Consider the following 27,394-nt stretch of genomic DNA (forward strand, 5'->3'; position numbering starts at 1 on the left):
GGCAGTCAAGGGTCCCCCACCCCCGTGGCTGCTATTGGTAGCAGCACTGAAGGCAATGCAAGTACATTTACTCTCATTTCTCTCTGGTGTGGCTATTGTCTACCATGCACTGGTAGAGCGGAGACAGGCGTGTGGGCAGAAATATTCCTCTCACCTCGGTTCTCGTTAGAGTGATTCCTGTGGTGTGCTCATGATCTGAACACAAAATCTCACTGAACATAGGCAGCTAGGAGTGCCTTTGTTCTACTTATGTTATTTAATTGCTAACTATTCTTTCAATTGTTTTCAAAAAGTGCATTCTAAAGGGCCCTTAACCAACCCAGTGAATAGGGATTGTGTGCTAACATCGATGGGGCAAATTTATTTTCAGCAATGTCAGAATGAAAAGAATTTTTATTAAAACAAACCTCCTGCTTAGGAAGAAGAAGGGATTAGCTTTCCTAATCAAGTGCTTTTAACAGAAATTTTATTGTATCATTAAGGATGGCATTTCTTGACACACTGTTGCTCCTGGCAACCGTAGTGTTAACTTACTGCTGAAGTAGATAGACAAAGGATGTCATTACTAGCTCAGATAATGATTGAATGGCCTGCATTTTCTTTTAACACAGGTGGCTTGCTTTGCTGAAGGTGGGGCCTGGGGCAGTGAAATGGAAGACAAATACGGACATATGTGCACATCTGGCCTGTCTTCCAGTGAACAAACTAAACATGAAGCAATGAAAGTGATCACAGAATCTGGACCTTTGGAAAAGCACATTCATTTCTCCCCGTTTTCAATTTCTTGATTTCTTTTCAGATTTAAAAATATCTTTGTTTTTAGTGGAAATGAAGAACCGGCAGGAACTTGGGTTATGGGTTCAGATGGACGGTGCTCTTCAGAAATCCACTTTCTGGTTGTCTCCCTTAAGGGGGACCAGGAGACCAATGGCTTTCTAAGTGCCGGAGCTGAACCACGTTGCCTTCCAGGTCAGCACCACAGATGTTCTATCCTAGTGGATCTTAGGTCTAAAGTTATAGGAAGACCCTCTTTGCACTCAGAGTGTCAATTAGAGACCATCCTGCAATTTGGTGGCTTCAGCAGAGGGAAACCCTTTATCTGTTCCCTTTAAAGAAAGCAATCTCTCCTGTCCCTTTTTCTGTTAAACTGTAAGCTGTCCCATGAGGATTATGTTTCAAGACTGAATATAAAAACGCACCTTGGAAATTATGGGCATTCAGCGCATATACATTGCATGACTAAAGATGAGAGAAAGGATTCTGTGTTTTCCCAGGACAGATTTGCTCTCTCATTTTCTGTGCAAAGGGTAAGCGTCTCCCACAGCCCTCGACTCCACTGAGCACCAAGAGTCACCCTCTGCTGACAACAGGCATGGGAAGTGTTATTAACAGCTTGTGTCAGAATTCTTTTGAGGAGCAGCACTATTTATTTGGGGCAAGTCCCCCAAGGTATTGGGAGAAGAAGGAGCACTCCTGGAGGGAGCTGGTGGTTTGGGGACTGCTTTGGGGGAGGAGACTGAGGGCTGGTTGTTTGGTGACTTGAGGATAAGGGTTGAGGGAGGGCAGGTGGGAGGGAAAAGAGGGAGAGGGAAGTCTAGGAAATGGAGGGCAAGTTGTGCCAAGATGTGGTTTCTCCCTGTGAAATCCTTAGTTTTTGGCAAAGGCCCCAATTTACATCAATCTTCGTAGGGGGACAGCCATACACTTCACCTGCAAAACAGACTCATTCCAATCTCCTGTGAGGTAGGTGCTCTTGTCCCTCTTTGTAGCTATGGAATTCGAGGCCCAGAGATACCGACTGATGCGCAGCTAGAAATGGCACTTCTGGAAGCACTAATGGGCTCCACAGAGGAGGGGCACTGCAGAAGGGTGTGGAGGTCATGGGCCTGGAGGCCTGGAAGGAAAAGCCAGTGTGCACCAAATGCACACAGGGGTCAAGTGTGGCCTAGTGTGCCTGTGAGGGGTGAGCTTGGACCAGTGGCCCAGCTGAAAGGGTCAGCTGGAAGAGAAAGGGGTCATGTGCTATCTCCTGGGAGATTCATACTGTGTCACACAAATAACAGACAGACAGACATACACCCCACCACAGAGACACACAAATATACACACAGGCACACATTCACACACCACACATAGAGACACACAGACACACACATAAGCACATACACACAGAAAGACCCCCCCCAAGACAAACAGACATATACACACACATACACACACCCCATATAGAGACAACAGACATACATACAGGCACTTGCACACACAAACGCAGAGATATACACACAGGCACATACAACATATCCCACACAGAGACACACAGACATATATACACACAGACACAGACACAGACATACATGCACCCCAACAGAGACTACAGATACACAGGCACACACACACACATCCCACACAGAGATACACACAGACATACACACTGACACATACACACAGACACACATACCCCATGCATACCCCTCCCACAAGACACACAGACATGTACACATACAACCCCCCCCCACAAAAACTACCACCACCACTACCAAACTGCAAGACACAGCATTTGTTAGAATAGTAGCAGTCTTGTTTACATGAGTTTACAAGGACCTCAATAGTCCATCCTTTCTGAAATAGGCCGACTTTTGGTAAATATCACTGGAAAATTAGGCAGGGGAGTCTGCATCAGTTATCAGTGTTCTGAGGGTCTTCCAGAAAGACCACCACCTGTTCTTGGAATTCCCATTCTTTTATTGTCTTTGTGTTGCTGTTGCTTTTCTTTTTTGAGACAGGGTCTCACTATATAGCTTTGGTTGGCCTGGAGCTCACTATGTAGATCAGGCTGGCCTTGAACTCATGGCAATCCTCCCAACAGTCTCCCAAGTCCTGGGGTTACAGGCATGAGCCACCATGCCTCACCAATTCTTCTATTAGAAGCTGCACACAAGTGGGTTAACTCAGAATAAAGGACAAGGTCAAGACCAAGATCTGGGGCATGACTGGGCACTGGTGTGGACTGCTGGAGCTGGGGTCAGCTCCGTGTTCAGGGTCAAAGCTCAGAGTAGAAGTTATTCAATTACAGCATCAGCTTAAAGTGTCTGAACCAGTAGCAGAATGTGGCCAAGATGGGGTTGGTTCTGACCCCAATAAGGAGAAAGTGGTATCTTCAGGAATGTACACAGATCATGAAGGGGTGTGTGTGTGTGTGTGTGTGTGTGTGTGTGTGTGTGTGCAGGGAGAAAGTGGTATCTTCAGGAATGTACACAGATCATGAAGGTGTGTGTGTGTGTGTGTGTGTGTGTGTGTGTGCGCGCGCGTGTGCGCTCTTGGTGCTCCAGAGGCAGAAGCCAGCTTCAAGAGAAGGAGGTACCTTGTCTTGGACCTCCTTGACTGTATATGCTATACCCACCAAGCCATAGGGTGGATTGTAAGATGAGGGCCTAGGATAAGAATTATCAAGATGCTCTGAGACAGATTTGGAAGACTGATGTTTCTAAATGTTTTTACCCAGCAGAATGGCAATGATTCTTGACAGAAGACAGAGGCTGGGTGATGGGTTTACATCTGTCCCAGTCTGAGGCTTCCTCCTGGATCATCAGGGTTGGAGTCAAGGTTTTTTGTTCGTTTTGTTTTGGTTTATCACATAAGATCTTGGTATATAGCCCAGGCTGGCTTTGAACTCACTCTTCCTGCCTCAGATCAAAGTACTAGCCTGTGAGCACGATGTCCAGTGTGGGCTAGAGTGTAAGGCAAGGTGGGGTGTGTGGCTTCATACACATCCGCTAGCTGCCATGGGATCAGTTACCCACACATAGCTATTTGTACACTCCATGGAGAAGCACCCATTTCTCAGAAGCTCCAGTCTGTGTTCTTCAGGGGATCACAGAGAAGCCAGAACCTGCTGTTTTCACAGTGGTGACTTACTTGACTATAATGTAAACACAATACAATGTCTATCAATCATCTGTCAATCATCTATCTATCTATCTATCTATCATCTATCATCTTCTATCTATCTAATTTCTCTGCAGTGCTGGGAATTGAACCTAGGGCCATGCCCACACTAAACAAATGCTATACCATGGAACTGTATTTCCAGTCCTAAAATCTTTATTTTTAAGTTTAATTTTTTTGTTCTCAGTCTTCTGAGTTGTGATCTCATAGAGAAAAATCTGAAAGTTCTAGGCTATAAAGAAAAAAACTGAAGGTCATCTGCAACAGAATGGTGAGTTGGTCCAGAGTCAGAGAGAGAGAGAGAAAGAGAGAGAGAGAGAGAGAGAGAGAGAGAGAGAGAGTCAGCATAATGAGTCCTGGCCACCTTGTGGCGTTCCCTCTTCCAAATGTCCCACAGGGAGAAGGTTCTACGGGAGAGGTCTTAGAAAAGAAGGGCCAGGACCCCCTGGATGGGAACAGTTACAAGAGGGAAGTTGATGCTTTTTTCCCAGGCAGAACAAGAGAAACCTGTGTGAGTTTGAGGATCCTTGAGGGATTCTGTCTATTGTACTAAGTATGGGTCAGTTAAATTCTTTTCTAGTCTGGTGACAGTGCTACGCTGTGTTGTGATGACTGGTATTTATATGAGCAATGACGCTTAAGCAAAACATCAGCCAGTGATCGGGGACAGGCTTCTAGTCTTTCCATTTTGTCTTGGATCTTGATTTTTGAGTTGGAAAGAATGACGTTGTGAAGACAGAGGCATCCTTTCAATCCTACAGCACTTTGTGGAAATTCAGTCATTGATCAAAAAGTCTGATCACCTGGTTGGTGATCATGGTGTTCTGATGCCCAAAGGACATGGTGACTTACCTGCTGCAGCCTCTTTGTTTGGAAATAACTTGTTGTCAACCGCCACACTGATGTCATAGAACACAGCATCTTCATCTCGGTCAGCGTCAAACTGGGGGGATCAGGACAGACAAAGTTGCAACATGAGATACATAAGTGAGGGTTCCAAAGTACAATCAGCTTGCATTGTTCAGTTGTATTGGTAATGAGGCAGGAACTTAAGCATTTGTATTAAAATAATTTTATTAAAATTATAGTTTTTTTCTTTCTTTAAAAAAAGGTTTATTTTTATTTTGTGTGTATGAGTGTTCTGTCTGGGAACGATACCCCCAGCTCTGCTAAATGAGCTATATCCCAGGTCTGCTATATCCTAGCTCTACCACCTGAGATAACACCCCAGCTCTATTGAGCTACAAACTTAGCTCTGAGTCTTTTTAAAATTTCTTTTCTTTTTTTAGTCTTTTTAAGACAGGGTCTCCCTGTAGCCCCAGCTAGCCTAGAACTTGCTATGTAGACCAGGCTGGCCTTGAACTTACAGAGATCTGCCTGCTTCTGCCTCCCCAGTGCTTAAAGGCATGTGCTACCACACCTGGCTAAAATTTCTTAAGTATAGGTCCAGTTTTTGAATGTTTAAATACAAGTGCAATAGCTGTAATACCATTCATTCCTGCTGATTTAACATTTCTGTCCGTTCTGAGTCCACCTCTATCGATTCCCCTTGTTATGGAGTATATTTTCCTTGTTCTTTATGTCCATAGAGTCTTTTTTTGTTTGTTTGTTTAATTGGATGTCAAGTGTTAACAGTTTGACCTTGTTGGGCACTGGGTTGCTTTTGTTTTTCTATATTCTTCAGCTTTGTTCTAGAATAGTTTAATTATTTAGAACAGTTCAGTCTTTCAGGTCTTGCTCTACTCTTTGCTAGGCTGAATTAGAATGTGTTCAGGGTTAATCCTTCACTGTTGAGCAGCTCTGTCTGAAGTGTCCCCAGTGCCTTGTGAATGAAGAAGTCCTCTGTTTGGTGGGAGGACGGAGGCCCGGGTTCAAGCCTGTGTGAGCACTGTGTGCTGCTCTTCCTCCTATGTTCAGGGGGTTCTTTTCTTGGGTTCAGGTACTTTTCTCACACGCACATACACACTGACTGGGAGTCTCCTGGATACTGGAGGGCCCTGTGCACAGTTCCTGAGCTCTCTGGTTGCTGCTTTCTCTCACATACACTGACTGGGACTCTCCTGGGAACTGGAGGGCCCTGTGTGCAGCTCCTGAACCCTCTGAGCCTTGCTCTCACAGGCACACACTGACTGGGACTCTCCTGGGTACTGGAGGGCCCTGTGCATAGCTCCTGAACCCTCTGGGTGTTGCTCTAACACACACTAACTGGGAGTCTCCTGGGCACTGGAGGGCCCTGTGTGCAGCTCCTGAACCCTCTGGGCCTTGCTCTCATCTTTGATACTTGTGTCTTTCCAACTCCAGACACCTTTGTCTCTCAGAAGACATCCTGCAGTGTGGGCCCTGTCCTGAGGCCTTCCAGGCAGGGGAAGCAGTCATAGGGGTCACTGTATCCCATTCCTTCCCCTCAGGACCCCTTCATCAACCCATGTCCAGTGTGTTGAAAACTGTTCTTTAAGTAGAATCTTCCCTTCTTCTTCCTTCCTCCCTTCCTTCCTTCGTTCCTTCCTCCCCTCCCTCTGGGGGTCCAATGTTTTCTTTCATATTGATCAGGAGAAGTCCCAACCCTTTAGTTTCTGATTTTAATTATTATCTTGAAGATATATTCTGAAACCAGAAGATTAAAGCAATGGATTCCTTCATGTTTTCCTCCTGAAACATTTTGTTATTTTTAATGAGGGAAATTTGAGAAACCAAAATTGGAAAGTTACTTTCTTACCTCCCTTTACACAGTTCCATCACAGTAAATCACATCTACATGATACTCCAAATTCCTTCACTATGTCAGACTGGTCCATGGTAAATGTACGACAGATATGGAAACATCTACCCAGGTATTTTGATTTTTTGATGGACAGCTCATGAGTATGCACACTGAACTTGAACCTTGGATGACTGACTAGGTAAACTCTTCACATGACCACCTGAGCTTTTGATCTGGTGATCACAGAGCCATGAAGAATGCTGACAACCTTCAACTCAGCTCTGGGCTCACGCAGATGTCCCCGAAGCCATTTAGTCCCATAAGAGGACCAGGGAACCAAAACAGGTCCTTTCATCTTCTGCGCCTCCCTTGTGTAACCCCAGAGTGGCATGGGACTCCTGTTACTAGAACTCTCTTGGCAAGTGCCATCATATGAGCACCATGGGGACCATTCTAATACTATATTATCACAACAACTGCCACTTGACTGGCAGAGATTTTTCTAAAATGCTGACACTCAGGGTTGGAGAAGTTATATGCATGGGAGAAGAACTGGCTTTTTCTTTATTCTCTCTCTCTCTCTCTCTCTCTCTTTGAGAAAGGGTCTCCCTGTAGTCCTAGCTGGCCTGGAACTCATTATGTAGACCAGGCTGGCTTCGAATTTACCAAGATCCGCCTGCCTCTGCCTCCCAAGTGCTGGGATTAAAGGCATGCACCACCATGCGTGTATTGCCTGCATGTAAGTGCACCCATGTTGTTCAGTGCCCTCAGAGGTCAGAAGAGGGTGCCGGATCCCCTGGAACTGAAGTTACAGATGGGTGTTAGCTGCCATGTGGGTGCTGGGAATCGAACCCGGGTCCTCTGCAAGAGCAGTCAGTGCTTTTAGCCATCTTTCCATCCCTTGGCTTTTAATGCATCAAACATTACATTTAGGGTTTGCTTTGCAGACACCATATACATTAGTAGTTCTCAACCAGGAGTGATCCCTTCCCTACAACGACGATGTGTCAATGGTGGGTGGGAAGACCACTTTGCAGGGATGCTGACAAAATCTTACAGTGCCCAGGATGGCCCCTCACAATGAAGAATTATCCCATCTAAAATGTTGGAAGCACCAAAGTTATGGAACTCTAAGATTTCTTTGAAAATTTTAAATTATATTTATTTGTATAATTGTGTGTGTGTATGTGTGTGTGTGTGCGTGTGCAAGTGTGCATGTGCAGAGGGCAAGTTTGTAAGTGTGAGCACAGTCTCTGGTGTACTATGGCACTTGTGTGGCGGTCAGAGGTCAAACGAGGGTGAATCCTTGGCTCCCACTTTGTTTGAGATGAGGTCTGTGGTCCACTATAGCACACAGCAGGCTAGCTGGCCCTCAAACTTGCAGGAACTCTCCTGTCTCCCGTCTTGCTACTGGATGCTGGGATCGTAAATGCACACTGTTGTGTCTGGTCTCATGTGGGTTCTGGGGATCTGAACTCAGGTCTTCAAGCTTGTGCCACAAGCAGTCTACTCACTGAGCCATCTCCCTGACCCTTTTCTTATTCTAAGAGTCAGAATTCATAGAGGTCATAGTATGACCTATTTTATGTCATTTAATATAAGAGGGCTAGAGAAGTCAATTTGAAATTTCAGAATGAGATGCTTACAAATTCCCTAATTTGCTCACAACACGTTTTGATTTGACTAAAAAACAAGGTAACAGCTTCCAAAAGCATGTGCAGCTACCTAGATGAGGACAGGAAGTCACGGTGGCTGGAGTAGAATCAGGCGCCCTCCGAGAAGTAAAGACAAAGACGATTTGTATTTTCAGTAGCGGTAATCAGCTTTTGTCTTTATTTCCCTTGACTGTGATAGTCAGGACTCAACAGGCTGCACAAACCTCACTAGGAACAGGGCCTCCCATATCTTCCCCTCTTCGAGCCAGTGATGCTGGGCCATCAAATGTCTCAGATGCAGTGCTCAGAACAGGACGCTACCAGTGCAATCCCTCCGTCAAGAGTCGACCTTTAATTAAACTTAGGGATAAGTTTAATTTCATCTCTTCTCACCAGTTGCGGGGGAACAAATGGGCTGTTATTAGTATTGCTTTGGTTTTATATTTCCCGTAAGTGTCATCGTCTCTGCATCAAATGAGCTTCTTGAAAATGACCCCTCCCCCCTTATCTCAGGCAGGGACTTCAGCTAAGCACACTCTCCCGGTGGCTTTCCTCCTTTGCTACTGGAGGCCCCTCACCATGCAAATAACTGGCTCTCCAAATGCTCTGTTAAAGGCAGGCATGGTGGAGGGCACTAGTGCTTGATACCAGCCATCGAGGAGAGTCAGGCAGATACCTGGGGGTTGCTGGCCCCTCAGCCTAGCCTAATTAGTGAGTCCCAGGCCCTGTCTCAAAACATAAAGTGAAGCTGGGTGTGGTGGTGCATGGTTTTAGTACTCGGGAGGCAGAGGCAGGTGGATCTTTGTGAGATCAAAGTCTACACAGTGAGCTTGGTCTACATAGTGAGTTCCAGGCCAGCTGGGAGATCCTGTCTCAAAAAGATCACCCCCTACCCTGAAATCAAAACCAAAATAAAAAAAAATACTAAGGTGGATGGCTCTTGAGGAATGACACCCAAGGTTGATCTCTGGCTTCCATATACATATGCATACACACACACACACACACACACACACACACACACACACACACTCTCTCTCTCTCTCTGCTACATGTCTGAAGAAACCTTTCTAAAACACTGACTGTTCAGTGTTCTCTTTGCAGTGACTTTGTTCTTCACTGACCAAAAGTTAAAGATCCCACTAAAAATGTAATACTTTAAAGATCCATGATGCCTGGCTTGAAGTCTGATGCCAGTGGTGGATTGAGGGCTGTTGGCATCACTTTGCAGGATCGTGCTTCTAAAGCTTCATAATTAATCATAAAACAAACATGAAAGAGACACACCTACATGATGTGGAGGGTTAGGGTAGGCAGGGACAGTCTGTGTCTGAGAAAATCAGAGCATCCTGTGTTTTGACAAGAATTCCTGTGGCTCTGTGTAATGAAGTCCTGTGGAATCAAGCTCTGTACAACTTACTATTTCTTAGTAGAAGGAAATAAGGTCAAGGCATGAAAGAAGACAGAACTAAATTCTGACACGAATATGTGCAGAGGATGGATGCTGAACACGTGGAAGCTGTGGGAAGCCAAGGAAAAGACTCATCTTCTCAGCCTTGATTTTACTAGATAGTCAGGTGATGGACAACATCTGGACAGTTTTGTTATTAAAAATCAACAGAGTGAGGGCTTCCAAAGAAGACAGAATATTTATAAATATTTTGAGAAAAAAAACTTTCCCTGAACTTGAAACCTCGATGTAACAATGACTTTGATCTGTTTTGCTATAAGAATCCAGAAAAGGTTAACTTAAGGTAATTCTGGTTATTCTTATAACAGCTCAGAGAACATTTTTCATAATTTTCATCAGCATGTAACACCAGCACAGCTCTAAATAAAGATCCATGTTGCATGACTTCATTGAGCAACTACTTTACTGTGATGGAAGTTTATTCTGTATACTTTAACCATTAAATTTCTCCAACATTATAAGAAAGTGTTCATGCACCTGGGCACACACATGTACATACTCAAACACACATGAACATGGATGTTCACATGTACACACATGCACACACAGTATCATTAGTTTCATTTTACGGTGTTGAAACAGACTCTGGCTGGGAATGCAGCTCAGTAATAGAGTGTTTACTTAGTGTGTGAGGCTCTAGGTTCATCCCCAGCACAACAAAAACCAATCACTCAAACAAAGCTGAACCAGAACTGAACTTTCGAGGGTTTAAACAACTTATGCAAAGTCGTGTGAGTGGCAGAGTCAGGGTCTGCATCAAAGTGTGAGCTCTCTCAGCTCCCAAGGCTGTGGCCTGAGCTCCTACCTTAGCTGGGCAGTGTAAGATGAAGCAGGGCTTCTACAAGTACCTATAGGACAGACTCCCAAGACTCCTCAGAAGCCATGCCATACAAGGTCCAATGGAATAGGTTCAAATATTCCTTATGTTACTTCCTGCTTGGGGGCTGTGGTAGGTGACTTTGTTTCTCCATAAGATCTGTGTGCTTTGGGGTGGGAGGGTAGATCTTTAGTGTGGGTCCTCTATGTACACTTTCTTAGAAGCGGTTTCTCTCATTCTGCTCCAAGACTCCAACCACCAGCATCCATGAACTCACGCTGGGTTTAGTTGGCTCCTGCCTTAACAGCTCCAGCCAGAATTAACACTTCCATGATGCCAGGGACTGAAGGGAAGCTCTCGTTTCCTTCTCCAGAGTTCCTTCCTCTGGATGGGATAGCAGGTCCAAACTAGGTCACCCATAACGACTGCCTAGACCTTAGGTAGGTGGAAGGGGGAGAGAGAGAGAGAGAGAGAGAGAGAGAGAGAGAGAGAGAGAGAGAGAGAACCAATGTGTAAGGAATGGACTCAGGGCTGGTAGCCAGGGTCTGGAGCGATTCCTGAGGTGAAGGGCTGCAGTGTCTAAGTTTGGTAGAGTAGGTGCGAGGTGCAGGGCAGAGCAAGCAGCCTCTGTCTCACCAATGCCCATATTCATTGATGATTATTAAGTGGTTGAGATTTTACTCACTGACTGATGGGCCCTATGGTGGGTCACATCTGTATGTGCATGTATGTATGTATGTATGTATGTATATATGTGCACATATACATGTGCATGCACGTGTGTGTGCTTGTACTTGTGTGTGGTGTCTCCGTTTGTGGAGGTTGAGGACAATCTCAGATGTCATTACTTAGACACCATCCACTTTGCTATTTTGAGACAGGGTTTCTTGCAGGCCTGAGACTTGCCAAGTTGACTAGACTTGTCAGGCCAGGGATCCAGCGGAGGGATCCAGCGGTCTCCACCTCCCCAGTGCTGGGTTTACAAGCATGCTCCATCATTCCTGACTTCTAGGTATTGAACTCAAGGCAGGCATTTTACTTACTAAGCTATCTCCCCAGACTGACGAGGCACTTCAAAATAAAATCACTGTGGAAAGCACTTAACCAGGTACACACATTTTAAAAGAGATAGCTTAAATAAAGCCCTATTTTGTAAAATGATTCTGATTAATGATGCATTATGTATCACTAGACAGTTACCTAGTAAGTACATCTGTTGCCCCCCAAAATTAATTTAATAGATTTTTTCAATTAAACACAATTTTAGAATATGTCTTGGGATTGGCCAAAAAGTCTCTCCAAGCACTTGTACCACCTACAGCATGTAATTCAATTCAACAAGAATTCATTGAAGCTGAGTACAGCAGTTCACATATGCAATACCAGCATCTGGGAGACTCAGGCAGGACAGCAAGGTTGAGACTCAGCAAGACTCTGTCTTTAAAAGCAACAATTTCCCCTCCCCAGACACATTTCTTATTTGTTCTTAGTATTATTTTTAGTGTGTGTATGTTGATGCATGTGTGTGTGTGTACAGGCACATGTGTGCCACAATGCACATCTGGAAATCGGAAGACAGTGCTCAGGAGTCCCCTTCTGTCTTGCTGGGGCAGGGTCTCTCCTGCTCTGCTGTTCTGTGCACTCCAGGCTAGCTGGCCCTCGAACTTCTGGGCAGATCTCCTTCTTCACCTCCCATTTCATTGTAGGAGTGTTGGGATTAGAGATTTGAGCCACTGCATCCTGATTTTTGTGGGCTCTGGGGATCAAACTCAGGTCGTCAGGTTTGCACAGCAAGTGTTTTACATGCCAAGCCGCCTCCCCACCCCCATTTTTTGACGATCACATACTTTATGCCAGATCCTGTACCAGACTAGAAAGAAGGAACATGAATCCATGTTAACTCTTTGTGCTTTTTAAAGCACTAACTGACAACAAAACTGCTTAGAAAACACTTGGAAAGAAAAGACAAAAAAAAAAAAAAAGGAGAAAATGCAGAAGAAAAGATTTGCTTGTTGGGATTAAGATTACACTGATTACATTGTGTATTTCCCGTTTTCCTCTGCTGGCCACACAGCAGACACCAACTGAACTGACCAGAAAGTGAAAGTATCACAATATCCTTTCCTTTCCACTTTCCCTTTCCTCCTCGTCCCCTCATCCTCCTCCCCCCAACCCCCATATTCTTGCAACTTCAGGCTTTCAAAGCTACAGAATCGTTGGCTAAAGATTTGAACCTTCACCAAGAGAGTTTCCAAATCAAAGAAATTAGGACCCTAGAAGCCAATTTTCAGCTTCATCGGACATTTGTACTTTTTGAAAAACAGTCTCTGTTCTCTCCCATGCCACCCAGTTCTGAGCAGCACCCTGAAAGTCACACAGACACACAGAGATACACAGACACACACAGAAACACACACACACACAGACAGACACACACACACACGATCCTGGAAGATCAGAAAGTCAGGCTTGTTTTCTTGTCTTTCTCTGTCATTATTAATTTTTTCTTAGTTAAGATGCTCCATTCTGGAATATCATCATCATCGTCATCATCATCGAGGACATCCAGAGCCTGGGTCATGTTAGGCAAACATTTGTCCTCAGTCCTTTCTTTTCATTTCCTGGCATGCTCCTCATATATTTGGGTTCAATTGCCACAAATATCTAGGTGTTTCTGTCTTCACTAGCTACAATGACCAAATATAGCCAGTTCATAAGCATGTGAAAGAGTTGGTGGAAATCAAGTAGAATCAAATAGAACACTAAGGGAGTGTATCTTACGGAGGAACACAGGTCAAGCTGATGAAAGACATCACCAACAAAGTATGAAAAAGGTTCAGGTTTTTTAAAACAGATGAATATTTTATTCAAGCTTATGGCAATAAGGTAAGGAGACTGAACTCATTTCCACTGAAACAAAACACGAGAGCGTTTAAGGCCTGGGCAGGACAACAGGTGGGAGTTTGGCCCCACATGACAAGGCCATTTATGTTTGCAGAGGGGTTCTTTCTTTCTTCCTCTCTAATTTTAGTAATGGACTCAGATTTTCATTTAAATCATTTTGGAATTTCATACATGAGTACTGTATTTATACTGTTTCCACCCCTCCCTCTCCCTCTTCCCATTCCACCATACCCCCCAACTCCATCTCAGTTTCCTGACCTCTGATTATTACATGTGTGTGCATGCGTGTGTGTGTGTGTGTGTGTGTGTGTGTGTGTTTGTATAAACAACCCAACCATTGAGTCCATTTAATGGTGCTCATATGTACATGTGTTTAGGGTTGAGAACTTGGGACTAGATAATCTATCAGAGAGCTCATCCCTGGAGAAAACTGATTCTTTCTCTCTAATCAGCCATTGATGGCCTGGAGCTCTTCATCTAGATGTGGGATCTTGTGAAATTTCCCCTGTCCCTATTGGTTGTCAGTTGGTGTTTTCCTTATGCAGGTCTTATATAGACAACCATATTGATGGGATTTCAAGGGGAGGGGGCAGCTTCCCTGCCATGTCTAGAAGACAGTCTAGCAGCTGTTGTCCTGGTCCTCTGGCTCTTACAGTCTCTCTGCCCCCTCTTCCACCATGTTCCCTGAGCCTTAGGTGTAGAGCTGCATTTTAGATGTGCCAGTTGGGGATGAGCACCCCATGCACTCTACCCTCCTTCTTTTGGCTCTCTAGAATCATCTTCATCAGTGAAAAAAGAAACGTCTTTGATGAGCGGTGAGAGCTCAACTTATCTATGGGTTTAGGGATAAGTTTTTAGAATAATGGGTTTTAAATCAATACATACATCCAATGTTGCTAGCACTTGGAGATTTTCTTTCTTTGCAAGTCTTTAGGAATAACATTTAATATTTATGGAAACTTTCAATTGGAACACTGAACAATCGATTTAGATAGGCAAACGGCTGCTGGAAGATTTTGCTCTTGTTCTCCCGTGTTGGAGGAGTCTATAGGAAGTAATTGTTACATTGGGAAAACATTTAAATTGAATTCTGTGAAATATGGCAATGCCTTTGTTTTCATGGAGCTCAAGGTCAGTGATGACTGACTGACAAGTAAATCATGAACTAAAGTTCAGTGTGTGCCTGAGGGTCACTAGGACCAAGGACGGTAAGTGGAGTTGGGTGGAAGACGGTCAGAGGTGTGCTAGACATGTTAATGCATGGGGAAGACCTCTACACACGTAAGACTAGCAAAACGAAGCAAGGAAGGGCCTTCCAGGGAGAGGGAACAGCAGTGAGAGGGAATGGAGGTTTGAAGGCAAATGTCTATGGAGAAAATGAGGAAGCGTTTGGCTTGAAATCTTGGCATTCTCCTTCTGACTAGTGACGGGTGACGTCCTTCCTTGCTTCCTGAAGACATTTCAAGGCCTTCTTTGGATTCTGTAGGTTACCACTCTCCCTGACATGTAGCCACAACTGACATATCTCCCTGGGCACATAGCCTTAGTGAATGGGTGCTATGCTAAGCACACAGGAACGGGACAGGAGAGCTCAGGTATGTAACAAGTCAAGTATATAACATGTCAGGTATGTAACATGTGGTTACCATTCATTAAGCTCTACTGTGGCCAGGTAACAGACAAACTATTTTGGAAAGCAACTTAATGGAATTCCAAAACAATCTGAGGTATTACTCGCCACTGGACATAGTTGGTTTAGAAAAGCAAATACTTCCTGAGGTCAAACATCCAGTGGAGAAGGGTAGGACAGGAACTTGGGTCTTTCTCCCTACAGAGCTTGTGCTCTTAAGAACTAAGCTTCTTCAGCTCTGGGGAAAGCAAACCTCGTATTCTTAAATATCCTGTGTCCCTTTCCTCCCTATTTTAGCTCGAGGGTTACTGCTCGAGGGTTCGATGCCCACCCTGGTTCATTCCTTGACTCACCATCCCTGGCTGTAACACTCTGTGATAGTGTCTGCACCAGCCACCCCCTGCAAAACAAAACAAAACAAAACAAACCACCAGGCCAATCTTGGTTTCAAAGCAATTAACTTCCCAGCAAGATGGCTTGGTGATAAAAAGTAATTACAGAATGTGCACAGAATGGAGTGTTGTTTAAAATATGTCTTCATTGATTCTCTGGCTAATTGAGTGATTTTGCCTCAAGTTTCAGGAAAAACAAATGCATCAGGAGGAATAAGAAAATTTTGGAGAATGGAGATCTGAATTGTAATAATGGGTTTTATGTTTAGATCTATGGGTAAAGAAATGAAACTAAAAATCCTCAAAATGCTGTTGATATTAAGACTTTATGGGAATTTGACTGAACTAGGAGGATAATTAATTACTCTAGTCCTACGCTAATAAGGAATGCTTGGCCATCCTTTGGCTCCTGGACGATATGTGGGCACCTGTCATCCAGTCAACTACACTCTGAGCTGATTGCGCTACCTGTGACCAGGGTTGATTCTGTTGGAGGTGGGGATGGGGTTGTTGCAGATCTTTCAGTCCACTGACTGAATTTAGGCCATAGACGAGAAGAGAGAGACAGGGTGTACTGATGGGTGTACACATGGGTTGCAGTCCAGGGAACCACTTGTGTGTCCTGTGTTGAGATCAGCCTGTGCCCTGCCCTCAACTGTTCCACACGGCATAACACAATGGTTTTCAGCCTGTGCCCTGCCCTGGGTGACTCCATTTGACAAGTAGCACTCAGTGTCATTGTGAGTACCAATGCAGACAGGATGTGCACATAGACACCCCTGTCCAGCACCACCCAGAGACACAGACTGGCAAATAACCGATTCCTATAAGTAAACAGTACTACCTATACATTTATTAAAGTAGATTGGTGTTCTAGTTTGTTTTTGTTGCTATGATCAAAACACTGACCAAAACTAACTTGGGGAGGGAAGTGTTTATTTTAGCTCACATGTCACAGTCTATCATGGAAAGAAGTCAAGGCAGGAACCTGGAGGCAGAGACCCCGGAGGATGCTGCTCACTGGCGTGCTCCCCTGGCATGCTCAGTTTCCTTCCTTTTTTATTTTAAAAATTTTTTATCTATTTTTCTTTTATATGTATGAGTAGTATGTCTGCATGTGTTTAAGTGCACCCATGCTGTTCAGTGCCCATGGAGGACAGAAGAGGGCATTGTATCTCCTGGAACTGGAGTTACAGACGGTTGTTGGCTGCCATGTGGGTGCTGGGATATGAACTCAGGTCTTCTGCAAGAACAGGTCATGCTCTTAACTGCTGAGCCATCTCTCCAGCTACCTTTCTTATACAGCCCAGGCCCACCTGCAGAGGGATGTCATCCACAGTGGGTTGGGCCCTTCTACATCAAAGATGCCTCACAGACATGCCCACAGGACAATCCAATGGAGGAAATTTCTCAACCGAGATTCTCTCTTCCTAGGTATCTGTAGTTTCTGTCAGGTTGACAGAAAACAAAAAACAAAAAACAAAAGAACCCCAACAAAAAACAAAAACAAAACGAAACAAAACAAAAAAAACCCTAACAGGCACAACTGGGAACATATGACTGTATTAAAATTATATCAGGAAAACCAGGCCCAGAGCTTATCAAACACACCAGACTAAAAAAGAGTACAACACCCTCACATGGACCCCAAATGCTGTGATGACGATGGCCCTCACTTGATATCTGACCACCTGAAGTGTGCATCAAGGGGTCAAGGGACCAACAGGCAGAGGACTCTCAACTGTCCCTGGTGCTTCGGCACAGTGGGTCCCATTGCTGATGTGCCCTACCTGAACCACCATCTGTCAGGTGTTGGACCTCGCCCCACAGCTGTCTCTATGGCCTCCATGGCCCTGCATCTTGCTTCTTTGGCTTGACGCTGAGATAAGGCTTGGCATTCAAGGCTCTAGCAGCAGCTCTCTAACCAGGTTCATTGATGCCATGTTTGCTTACTGCAGTAGTGACTCTCTTTGTACCTGGATCAGCTGTCTGCTGCCTCCAGTGAGGCTTCCCTGAACTCCCTGAACTCTACTATGGCTTCATTAACCTTTTCGTAGCTATTCTGTAACACACACACGCACACACACACACACACACACACACACACGCGCACACACACACTCTTCTTATGCAATATGTGATGCATGATCTGAGAGATAATGTTAATAGTTAAGTTTGTAATAAAAGGACCAGTAGCCAATGACCACCTATCAAGGGAATGGGAATTACTTGGCAAACCGCAGCCAACGAAGTTGACACAGCCTGTGAATTTATTGTTATTTAACAAATTCTGACACTGTGAATAACACATTCACTAGGTCCCAGCTCGGCCTTCTTCACTTGCTTCATTTGATTATCTGTGGTTAGTTTTCAGTTGATCAGAGCTTGATTCTTTTTGTTTTTGGATATGTTTGAGCCCCTGGGGAGAAATACTTCATATTCTCAAAGACCTCAACAATGAGGGATTCTGTTCTGGAAATGTGTGGCTTCACTCAGAGACAAAGTGACCGTGGCATCTGGGGCAAAGAGGAACACTTAGTTTCCCTACGGTCTCAAGACGGTTTGTTTGCCTTCATAATTTCATGATGCGACTGTGACATAGTCAACCCCTTCTTAAAGAAGGCTGATTGATTGGCTTCCCTAACAGACAAAGTGTGCATAGCATTTTCAAAGCAACAGGCCTCTTCACATTTTTAGGGAAGGTACCCTACTTGATACACATGGTCAGGTGGAGACAGATGCCCACAAGAATCTTTAGAAGGTTCAAGGGCAAAAAAGATTAACGTCTGAGAAAAACAAAACAAATGCTCATTTCAATTGTAGGCTTAAGGCTTCGTGGAATGAAACAAACCTGATCATATAAAGGTAAGTGACATGCCAGCATTTACAACTATTAGTGAGCAACTTTGTGGGACACCTGGAGAAGTCATAGTCTGCAAGACCCCTTCTTTCAAACAAAGCTATACTCTTATTCTCTTTAAAAGTTTAAAAAAATTATTTAAATTTTATTTTATGTGTATGAGTGTCTGCCTGCATGTAAGTGCACTGTTGTCGTGCAATGCCCAGGGATGTCAGATGAGGGCATCAGATCCCCTGGTACTAGAGTTATAGGCGGTTGTTAGCCACTACGTGGGTGCTGGTAACTGAACCAGAGTTCTCTGCAAGAGCAGCCAGTGCTCTTAACTGCTGTGCCATCTCTGCAGCTCTGTTCTTATTCTAAACAGAGAATTCTCCCTGTCCCCACACAGAGGCAGAGCCGAGGGGAGGGAGGGCACCAAGCATGGCTTGCATGCCCTCTCCAAGTCTCTAATCTGCCGTTCTCTTCCTTCAACTGCAAGCCTTTCTTGAAAAAGTGTTTAGGGTGCTCAGATTTAGTTTTTTTTTTTTTTTTTTTTTTTTTTTTTTTCTGAAGAGAGTATTATCAAGGATCAGACATAAATTTATTGCCTTTTGTATTTTTGGGTCCTGTGCCTCTTAAAAGCTGGGTGAGTTGCAATTTCTCAACAAATTTCCCAGTAAGTTCTTGAATTTCCCATCTAAATGCATGTTTCTAACATCTGAACACAGTTCAACAAATATTTATGGGGTGCTTGACATTTGTTGTGGGTAAGCAAAGACATTTTCCTCCAATATCACAATATGTTCTTTTTAGTCTCTCATGACCATCTCTTCCTGCTAGAATGCTCATTAAAGGTGAGTGAGAAAGTAACACTATCGAGTGCATGGAAACATCTGTTACTTCATTCATGAAAAGAAAAGAAACACTTCCAGGGCACACACCATATGCCTTGCACCAAGGGTTTGGGGTTAGGGAAAACAAGACTCTTGCTTTACCGAGTTAACAGCTGACTGAGTTCAAAGGGTCCATAAAGACCCTTGTCTGGGTTTCGGGCTGAAGACTGTTGATCTGACAATAGTTGACAAAGCAGAAAGCACACAGCTAGAGTGACCCTGGTTTTAAAATCTGGCCAGAGAATCAAATTTCTTAATAATGTGTACAGCAGTGTGTTGCTGACCACAATTAACACGCAGGAGGTGATGAGATGCCCACTGACACCCCTCGCCATTCAAATCCCAGCCCTGCCCCACACGGGTGTATATGTGACTCTGGAGGAGTGAGTGATTCTGGCAGCTTCTTTCTTCATCTATGAAAAGGTGCAAACTACACCAGGTGCTGGTACTAAGTGATTCTAGATGGCTGAAATCATTAAGAGAATCCATTCTTAGGTTGGTAGCTGACACATTCTAAATCTCAGACAGTGCTGTCTGTTGCTGTCCTAGGGAGGGGCAAAGTGTTATCATGTTCTACAGAACAGGATACATTCCTTTGAGCCCCAAATGTCCTACATCTCCTTCTGACATCTTGCTTTCAATAGTTCCACTGTTTAAAACGCCTGCTTCTACTTGTGTGATAAATATCATGATAGCAAACCACAAAAAATAAGAGCCTCAAGGCTAACAAACAGACCGCCTCAACCCACGCTGGGCTCCCCTTTGCCATAGTCTGGTCTGTGTCTTACTATGCAGTTGCTTACCTGAACAAAGTGTTCTGCAAGGGAATCTAGGATTTGTAAATAAGCCATTGCCTTGACGGCTTTGTCCCCAAAAGAAGTACTCTGAAAACTGGCTAGGTTTCTGTGTTTACTTTGAAAGTCAGTATTATAAAACGTTTTCCTTAATTCAAAAATATACTAATTTTTACTAAAAGAAATCCTGCTACTATTTCCTGATTGGAAGGGGAGACGAGATCACGAGCAAAGGGACAGATTTGATGGGAGAAACAACAGCCATGACTTTAACACTAGGTCACCAGGACACGTTTCCATGGATTACGCGCGCGCGCGCACACACACACACACACACACACACACACACACCAACAACTCATAACAAAAGCCAGTTGTTCCTTGGTCACTAAAAAGCCATTTCCTTCTGGCATAGAACCATAACCTACTTAGCCATCTTGTTGGGAGAGTCAGAGTCATTATTTAGGAGCATGCAGATTGGCTTCACAGTCTGCACAGCTGAATGGCACAGATGAACACAAGTCGCTGAGCAAACAGAGGGCGATCCATTAGGTCTTCTCTTCTTAAAATTCAGGTACATAATCATTAAAGATTCAGGAGCAGCCACATTCTTATCTCACTTAAGATAATATCAGTATTTACTTAAAATATGCTATTTTCATTTTTTCCTTATTCTAACTAGTGAACAACAGAGGGATTTAGTTAGATTGTATGTCAGCTATCTCCTATGGCATAGAACATACCAGTAATTACCCTTCGGCAGAGCCAAGCAACTTGTGAGGAAGGTCCCAGTGCATTAGAGGCATGAGGTTTGAGGTTCCCATTCAGTTCATGAGGTCTGAGGTTTGGAAACGTTTGCCTTGGAGGACTGTTGAGAAATTTAAAACTATTTTCATCTTGTGCCTTCCACCCACAGCACACTTTACAGCCAGGCCTAAACATAAACAACCAATTTAGAATGTGTAATTATATTTGTGCATAGCCAGTGGTTAGTCTATCATACAGCACAAACAAAAGTGCTAAGAATCTTCTGTTCTGGAAGTTTCAACCACTCTGCATGATCCAAGGAGTCTAGAATTTCTCATTTTTATTCAAGGGCTGTGGTAGAAGGAGGGGAATGCAGCTGTTTGGAATTCTAAGAGGAAAGCAGAGCCACTCCATGGAGTTCGTCAGGGCTAAGGTCACTGGTCTTCAGTATCCCCCGGCCCGCCATTTCTGAGCACTTCAGAGACTGAAGCGGTTGAGCATGCGAGTCTAGACCTGACCAGTGTATGACTGGAAAACATCTTGAGAGCCTAAAAGGAGAGGTAGGTAGACACTCTAACAGCAAAGTGATAAAGGGCAGGATGACAGGCAGCTTGGCAGGTTTGGGGCAGGAAGGCTTTATTATTTTTAACTCCAATAGGGCCCCTTCAACTGACCTGCTGGGGTGGGTTTAGAGTCCTGTAGCCCTGGACATAGCTCAGCTTAGAACTAGGGCTTATAAGCACCTACTTCTTTGTTTAAGTTGATCAGTCCAAAATTAGGGGAGGGGGCCTCCCCCCCACACCAAGAATGCTTAAAAGGCCCACATCCTGGGGACTTTGGATTTTTCAGTTTCTGAGTCCTCTCTCCACTGGCGGAGAGTCTTTCTCTTTGTGTGTGTGAATGTACTTCTTTATTTATTTATCTTGGTTTTTGAGACAGGGTCTCCCTGTTGTCCTAACTGGCCTGGAAGTTGCTATGTAGACCAGGCTGGCATGGATCTCAGAGATCCACTGGCCTCTGCCTCCCGAGTGCTGGCATTAAAGGAGTGCACCACCACACCTAACCGTTCCTTTACTTTATTAATAAAGTTTGTTTTGTTACTTTCAGCTAATGTCTGAGATTTTTTTACTGGCTTTTAATTCTTTAATTTGCAGAAAAAACGAAGCTGATCAAGACCCCTGGAGGGCAATAATCTCCATCTCAGTTTCTGCAGGAATGAGATGGGAACAGTAGTATTCATGATGGAAGAAAAAGGAATTTTTCATGTCTGCACACAGAAGCTGTTTCACAGGGACTCATTATCGTCATTGGGCTCTTCAGTGTCTGTTCCTGAGTATCCATGCCCCGTTTAGCAACTCCATAGCCATTTCTAGAATCACTGCAGACAGGCACTGTCACACCAACAGCCTGAGGACTTTTTTGTAGGAAGAAAGGACTGAGAAAGAGAAAGGTACAGGGCTGGAAATGGCTCCGTTGGTAAAGGGCTTTTCATGCAGGTATAGGACCTGGGTTCAGTCCCTAGCACCCATGTGAAAAAGTGTGCCTGCAATCCACTGCTGGGGAGGTGGCGATGGAGGATTTCTGGAGCTTGCTGGCAGCTAGTCTAGACTAATTAGTGAATTCCAGGCTCAGTGAGAGACTGTCTCAAAAATAACATGGAGAGTCATGTAGGAAGGCATCTGATGTCAACCTCTGGCTTCCACATGTACGTGCATGCATATGCCTGTGCACCCCCCGCCCCCACATCATGCACAGAAACCTGTAGACACAGATATACACAACACATGCACACATCATGCACACACGCAAAAGAAACAGAAAGATACATAGATACATACACACCAGGTTAGCACACTGTCCCTCAGTGGTTTCGAGTGTGGATAGCTAAGTGCTCACTCCTGCATCCTTCCCTGAAGGATTGCTTCTGCCTGTGGGTTTCTCTGGGAGAGGAGCATCACTCAGCTCCTGGGGAACTTTCTTGTTTTTTTCCTTCTTGGGGGCACTGAACTGGGCATTGAACTTGGGGTCCCAAGTAAGCACTCTACCTGTGAGCTACGTCCCTGGTCCTGTTTACTTTTTATTTTGACACTATTAGTATCTCATACTGAAGTGGCTGTTTATAAAGTTATGGGTAACCTACTATAACTCAGGCAGATCGATGGACAAGAACAGAAAGAATTTCTTAATCTTCTGCCAGTATTTTATTGGATGTCTACCCTTTGTGACTGTGACCTTGCACCAATCTCAGAAGCTGAGAGCTAAACAGGCCTCAAGTGCCCAGGTAAGACCCTCTTCCTTCTTTCTCTTGAATTTGGGCCAGATCCCTGCCATGAAATGACATTTATTTATTTATTTATTTATTTATTTATTTATTTACAGGGTCTCATCACGTAGCTCCGACTAGCCTGGAATTCTCTGTGTAGACCAGGCTGGTCTTGAAATTACAGAGGCCCCCTGCCTCTGGTTCCCAAGTGTTGGGATTAAGGGCATGCACCACCATGCCTGGGCTAATCATAGTCTTTGTAAACGAAAGATTTTAGAGAAACTAAGACGCTGAAATAATGAGAATTGGCTAAAATAATAATTTGTGAATTTTTTTACTTCCCCGATTCCCATTAATTCTTTATTAATCATACTGCCAATTTCTAAGAGCAGCTGGAGTTGCGTCTATCCCTGACCGCCTCTTCTCTTCAGTCCCTCCTCATTACACTTATCATTTTTTGTGCCCTTAGGTAATCCAGCATTTCTGCTCCTTCTACCAGACCCAGGACCTCTTCTCCCATTAGCCAGGGGTCCCTCCATTTTCTTTCTTTTCTATCTATATTTTTTTATTTATTTTATGTGTATCAGTGTTTCTTCTGCATGTATGTAAGTGTACCACATGCATGCAATGCCTATGGAGGTCAGAGAAGATGTCAGATCTCCTGGAACTGGAGTTACAGATGGTTGTTAGCTGCCGTGTGGGTGCTGGGAACTAACCTGGGTCCTCTGGAAGAGCAGCCAGTGCTTTCAACTGCTGAGCCATCTCTCCAGCCCCCATCTACTTTCATCCCTTGCATCTGGGACACAAATTTGCAGGCACCTTCCCTATCTGTTTGAAGGGACTGTAACTGTTCTCTGTCTCCATCATTTTCTTCTTGAAGGCAGATGTGGTATTGGCTTTTACCAACACTGTATCATGTAAAAGGAATTCTACAGTCAGAAATCCATCTGAGCATATCAAGTTCAATACAGCACAGGGACCAAACACAGACCCTTTAAATTCAGGCTTTCATGGAACCAAAGAAATCAGGTAGTCTACTTAGTGCTATACTCTTTACAGAGCCTTAAAGGTGCTACTTATTATCAATAATCCTTCTGTTATCCAGGCAGGATTGTCCTAGTACTGCAGGCTAGCCTTCCATCCAGCCCCCTCATTCTTCCCTTGACTCTCCTGCACAGTCCCCAATATTCTGGGTTTGATACCTTTATTTGTGGTCAGTGACTTAGCTGTCCACTGAAACAGCAACCATTCCAGTCACCAGCCCAATAGATATAAATACTTCAAGTTTTCTGGATGTAGAAAGTCATGGCTACAGGGTTGAGGAGTTGGTAAAGTGCCTGCTATGCAAGCAGGAGGAGTTGGGTTAGAGCCCGAGACCCATGTTTAAGTATAAGCTGGGTGTAGTAGAGCACATTTATATTCCTAGGACTGGGGAGGAAGAAGCAAAGAGCTCCGGGGGCTCACTGGGCAGCCAGGCTAACCTACTTAGTGAGTTTCAGATCAGCAAGAGAACCCGTCTCAAACAATAAGGTAGACAGTGACAGATGAGTGATACTTGAGGTTGCCTTCCGTCTGGTCTCCACATTCACACAAAGTTCAAGGTTATAACCAAACTTCCTTTTTTAAAGACATCTCAATTTTCCCACATTTTGTTTTTAGTAGTTCACAACAGTCTCTTAAATGCCAGGCTTTATGTAGCTGACAAGATTTTGAAAGTACTCCTCCCACATTTCATTCTAAATTCTCATTGTTTCTACACATGAGGAATACTTAACGTAGGGAGGGTGGGGGGAAAAAGGCAAGGTTCAAGATTTCTTATATGGCTTTGGGCTACCCAGAGGTTATAGGCTTGACAGTAAGGTTCCACCTGGATGTAGAGAACAGCTTATAACAGACCACATGTGTGAGTTGATCATGATTCAGAAGGTAACACACAGACTAATGTACTCTCTGATGTAGCACTTAACCCCCAGCATCTACAGGTCAGAGCTGGTGTGGCTGCTGCTTCACTTTTACTTCCCTTTAATGGTAAGCATCTCCTAATTCACTAACTGTTCGATTTGTACCACAAAATACATGTCACTATGGAGACCAGAGGGGCCGGTTTGAACACGCAGTCAACGTCCAACCCTTTGTGGTGTTCTGTGTGTGTTCATGTGTGCACATGCATGTGTGTATGTGGAGGCCAGAGGTCAACACTGAGTGTCATCCTCAATTGCTCTCCACTTTATCTTTCAAGACCCAGTCTCTCAGAGTTGTTCACAGACTGATTAGACTGGTTGGTTGGCTAATGAGTTTTGTGGATCCACCTGTGTCTGTCCTCCCCAGCTCCTCCTCAGCACTAGAGTTACAGGTGTGTGGGATCACACCTGGCTTTGATATGGGTGTTTGGGATCTGAACTCAGGTCCTCATGTTTGTGGTAGGCACGTTATGGACTGAGCCACCCCCCTTGACCCACTATAGTATTCTATTTCAAACTTGCAGAAGGTAAACAATGCCATAGACTAGAATAAGAGGGATTCAAGTCTTGAGTCTGTTCAGGCCACATCTTTATGTGCATGGCCATAGACCTTTTAAACAATGTGGCTGTGAATGTGCTTAATGCTACTGCGAATCAAGAAGCAGTGATGCTTGCTCGCTCTTCCGCAAATGGTGAAGTAACAAGAAATGAACGGCCAAAAAATCAGTGCTAGGACGGTGTATCTAGGTGGTGGTTTTATGGGACAAATTTTAACTTAAGAAAATAATGGCTTTCTTACCATAAGCTGCCTTTACTAAAGAAGAAGTTACTTTTAAACAAAAGATAAATGAGGGAGCATTATTTCTTTTCAAATAACCTTGCTGTCATCTAAAGTGCTACCAGGTAGATGTAAGTCCTGCTGATTCTCAGCAGAAAGGAACTCTGAACAAGATCGATTCGACTTTTCACTCCATCCTGCTAGTAACCTGAAGTATGTTTATGATGCATCTAATTATCTTCTTCACCTAAAAATGGGGCCTTTCAGGGTCTAGTCAGCAGTGTCCAACTTGGATGTCTCTTTGGGGCTTAGGAAAGTGGTGATAAGCACCAGAAGTTACTTTTTCAAGTTTTTCATACTTCAGAATGCATAATAGAGAAATTGTACCCTTCAGGCCTATGAGATAGCTTAGTCTGTAAAAGCACTTGCCACACAAATTTGACAACTTGTTTAATTCCCAGAACCCATGTAAAACAGCCAGGTGTGGCAGCAAGCATCCAAAATTCCAGCAGCGACACAGTGGGATGGAATGCGGGGACAGAAGTACCCAGAAGCCAGCTTGGTGTACAGTGTGGTGGAAACAAGAGAGACCTTGTCAACAAAATGGAAGGAGTGCTTGAAAGTTGACTTCTGACCTCCATACGAGCCATGATGTATGTATGCATGTACACATGCATGCAGGCATGCACACATACACAGTTATAGCTAAATAATCACAATAAATTAAAAACAGTAAGAAAGTATACGTCTTCCCATGAACACATTTCAAATACCAAGAAGGACTTGAATTTCTTTGTACGGCTTTGTTAAGTTGGCAAAGTTAATGTGTACTGATTAGTTATAATGACAGTTAAGAATTTTCCAGTGACAATATTTTAGAGATGAAAAGACTATGGATTCCCAAGTTGTTGGGTTTTTTAATTTTTAAATAAAGTTTTAAAACTATTTTATTATTTTTATTTTATGTGTATGAGTGTATTGTCTGCATGTGTGTAAGTGCACCTGTGTTGTGCAGTGCCTTTGGAGGTCAGAAGGGGTGCTGGATTACTCTGGAACTGGAGTTATGGATGGTTATTAGCTGCCATGTGGGTGCCGGGAATCGAATCCAGATCCTCTGCAAAAGCCACAAGTGTTCTTAACTTCTGAGCCATCTCTCCAGCCATTTTTTCAATTTTTAAAATTAATTTACTTGTGTGTGTGAGGAAGGACGCACATGGAGGTCAGAGGACAACAGGAGGGGGACAGCTCTCTCCTTCCACCATGGGAGTCCCAGGGATCAAACTCGGGTCGTGAGGCTTGGCAGCAAGCACCCTTAGCCATTGAACCATCTCATTTGCCCTCCTAGGTTATTTTTTTTAAAATCACATTTATTTATTTATTATGGGTCGGTAGGAAGGTACATGTGGAGATCAGAGGACAATCTGAGGGCATCCATTCTTCCACCGGGCGGGACCTGGAGATCAAACTCAGGTTGTCAGGCTTGGCAGCAGGCACCTTTATCCTTGGAGCCATTAAAATTGAGGCCGTTAGGCCGGATGGTAAGGGCCTTTACCTGCGCCATCTCACTGGTCCCAAGAGTTGGTCCCCCCCCCCCCCCCCCCCGG

General features: G+C 44.2%; 1 protein-coding gene and 1 long non-coding RNA gene across 7 annotated transcripts in view; one reads left to right on the forward strand and one right to left on the reverse strand.

The window, feature by feature from the left end:
• The window catches only part of Ak5 (adenylate kinase 5), a 272,457-nt gene that overhangs the window by 106,808 nt on the left and 138,255 nt on the right, over positions 1 to 27,394 (reverse strand). For all 5 annotated transcript variants that reach the window (XM_008848652.3, XM_008848651.3, XM_029553799.1 and 2 more), the window contains exon 7: positions 4,798 to 4,888. In XM_008848652.3, the coding sequence (XP_008846874.1) occupies positions 4,798 to 4,888 (91 nt within the window). The remainder of the gene's footprint in view (positions 1 to 4,797; positions 4,889 to 27,394) is intronic.
• The window catches only part of LOC103746462, a 15,257-nt gene continuing 9,045 nt past the window's right edge, over positions 21,183 to 27,394 (forward strand). The window contains exons 1-4 of one of the 2 annotated variants that reach the window (XR_607798.1): positions 21,183 to 21,348; positions 21,943 to 22,121; positions 22,986 to 23,069; positions 26,252 to 26,561. This is a non-coding gene — a long non-coding RNA (uncharacterized LOC103746462). Of the gene's footprint in view, positions 21,349 to 21,942; positions 22,122 to 22,985; positions 23,070 to 26,251; positions 26,562 to 27,394 lie in introns of those variants that run through there. The other variant, XR_607799.1, reaches the window with a different exon arrangement.

Source organism: Nannospalax galili, unplaced genomic scaffold (genome assembly GCF_000622305.1).
Source record: "Nannospalax galili isolate Female #2095 unplaced genomic scaffold, S.galili_v1.0 scaffold1124, whole genome shotgun sequence".
NCBI classification, from domain to species: Eukaryota; Metazoa; Chordata; class Mammalia; order Rodentia; family Spalacidae; genus Nannospalax; species Nannospalax galili.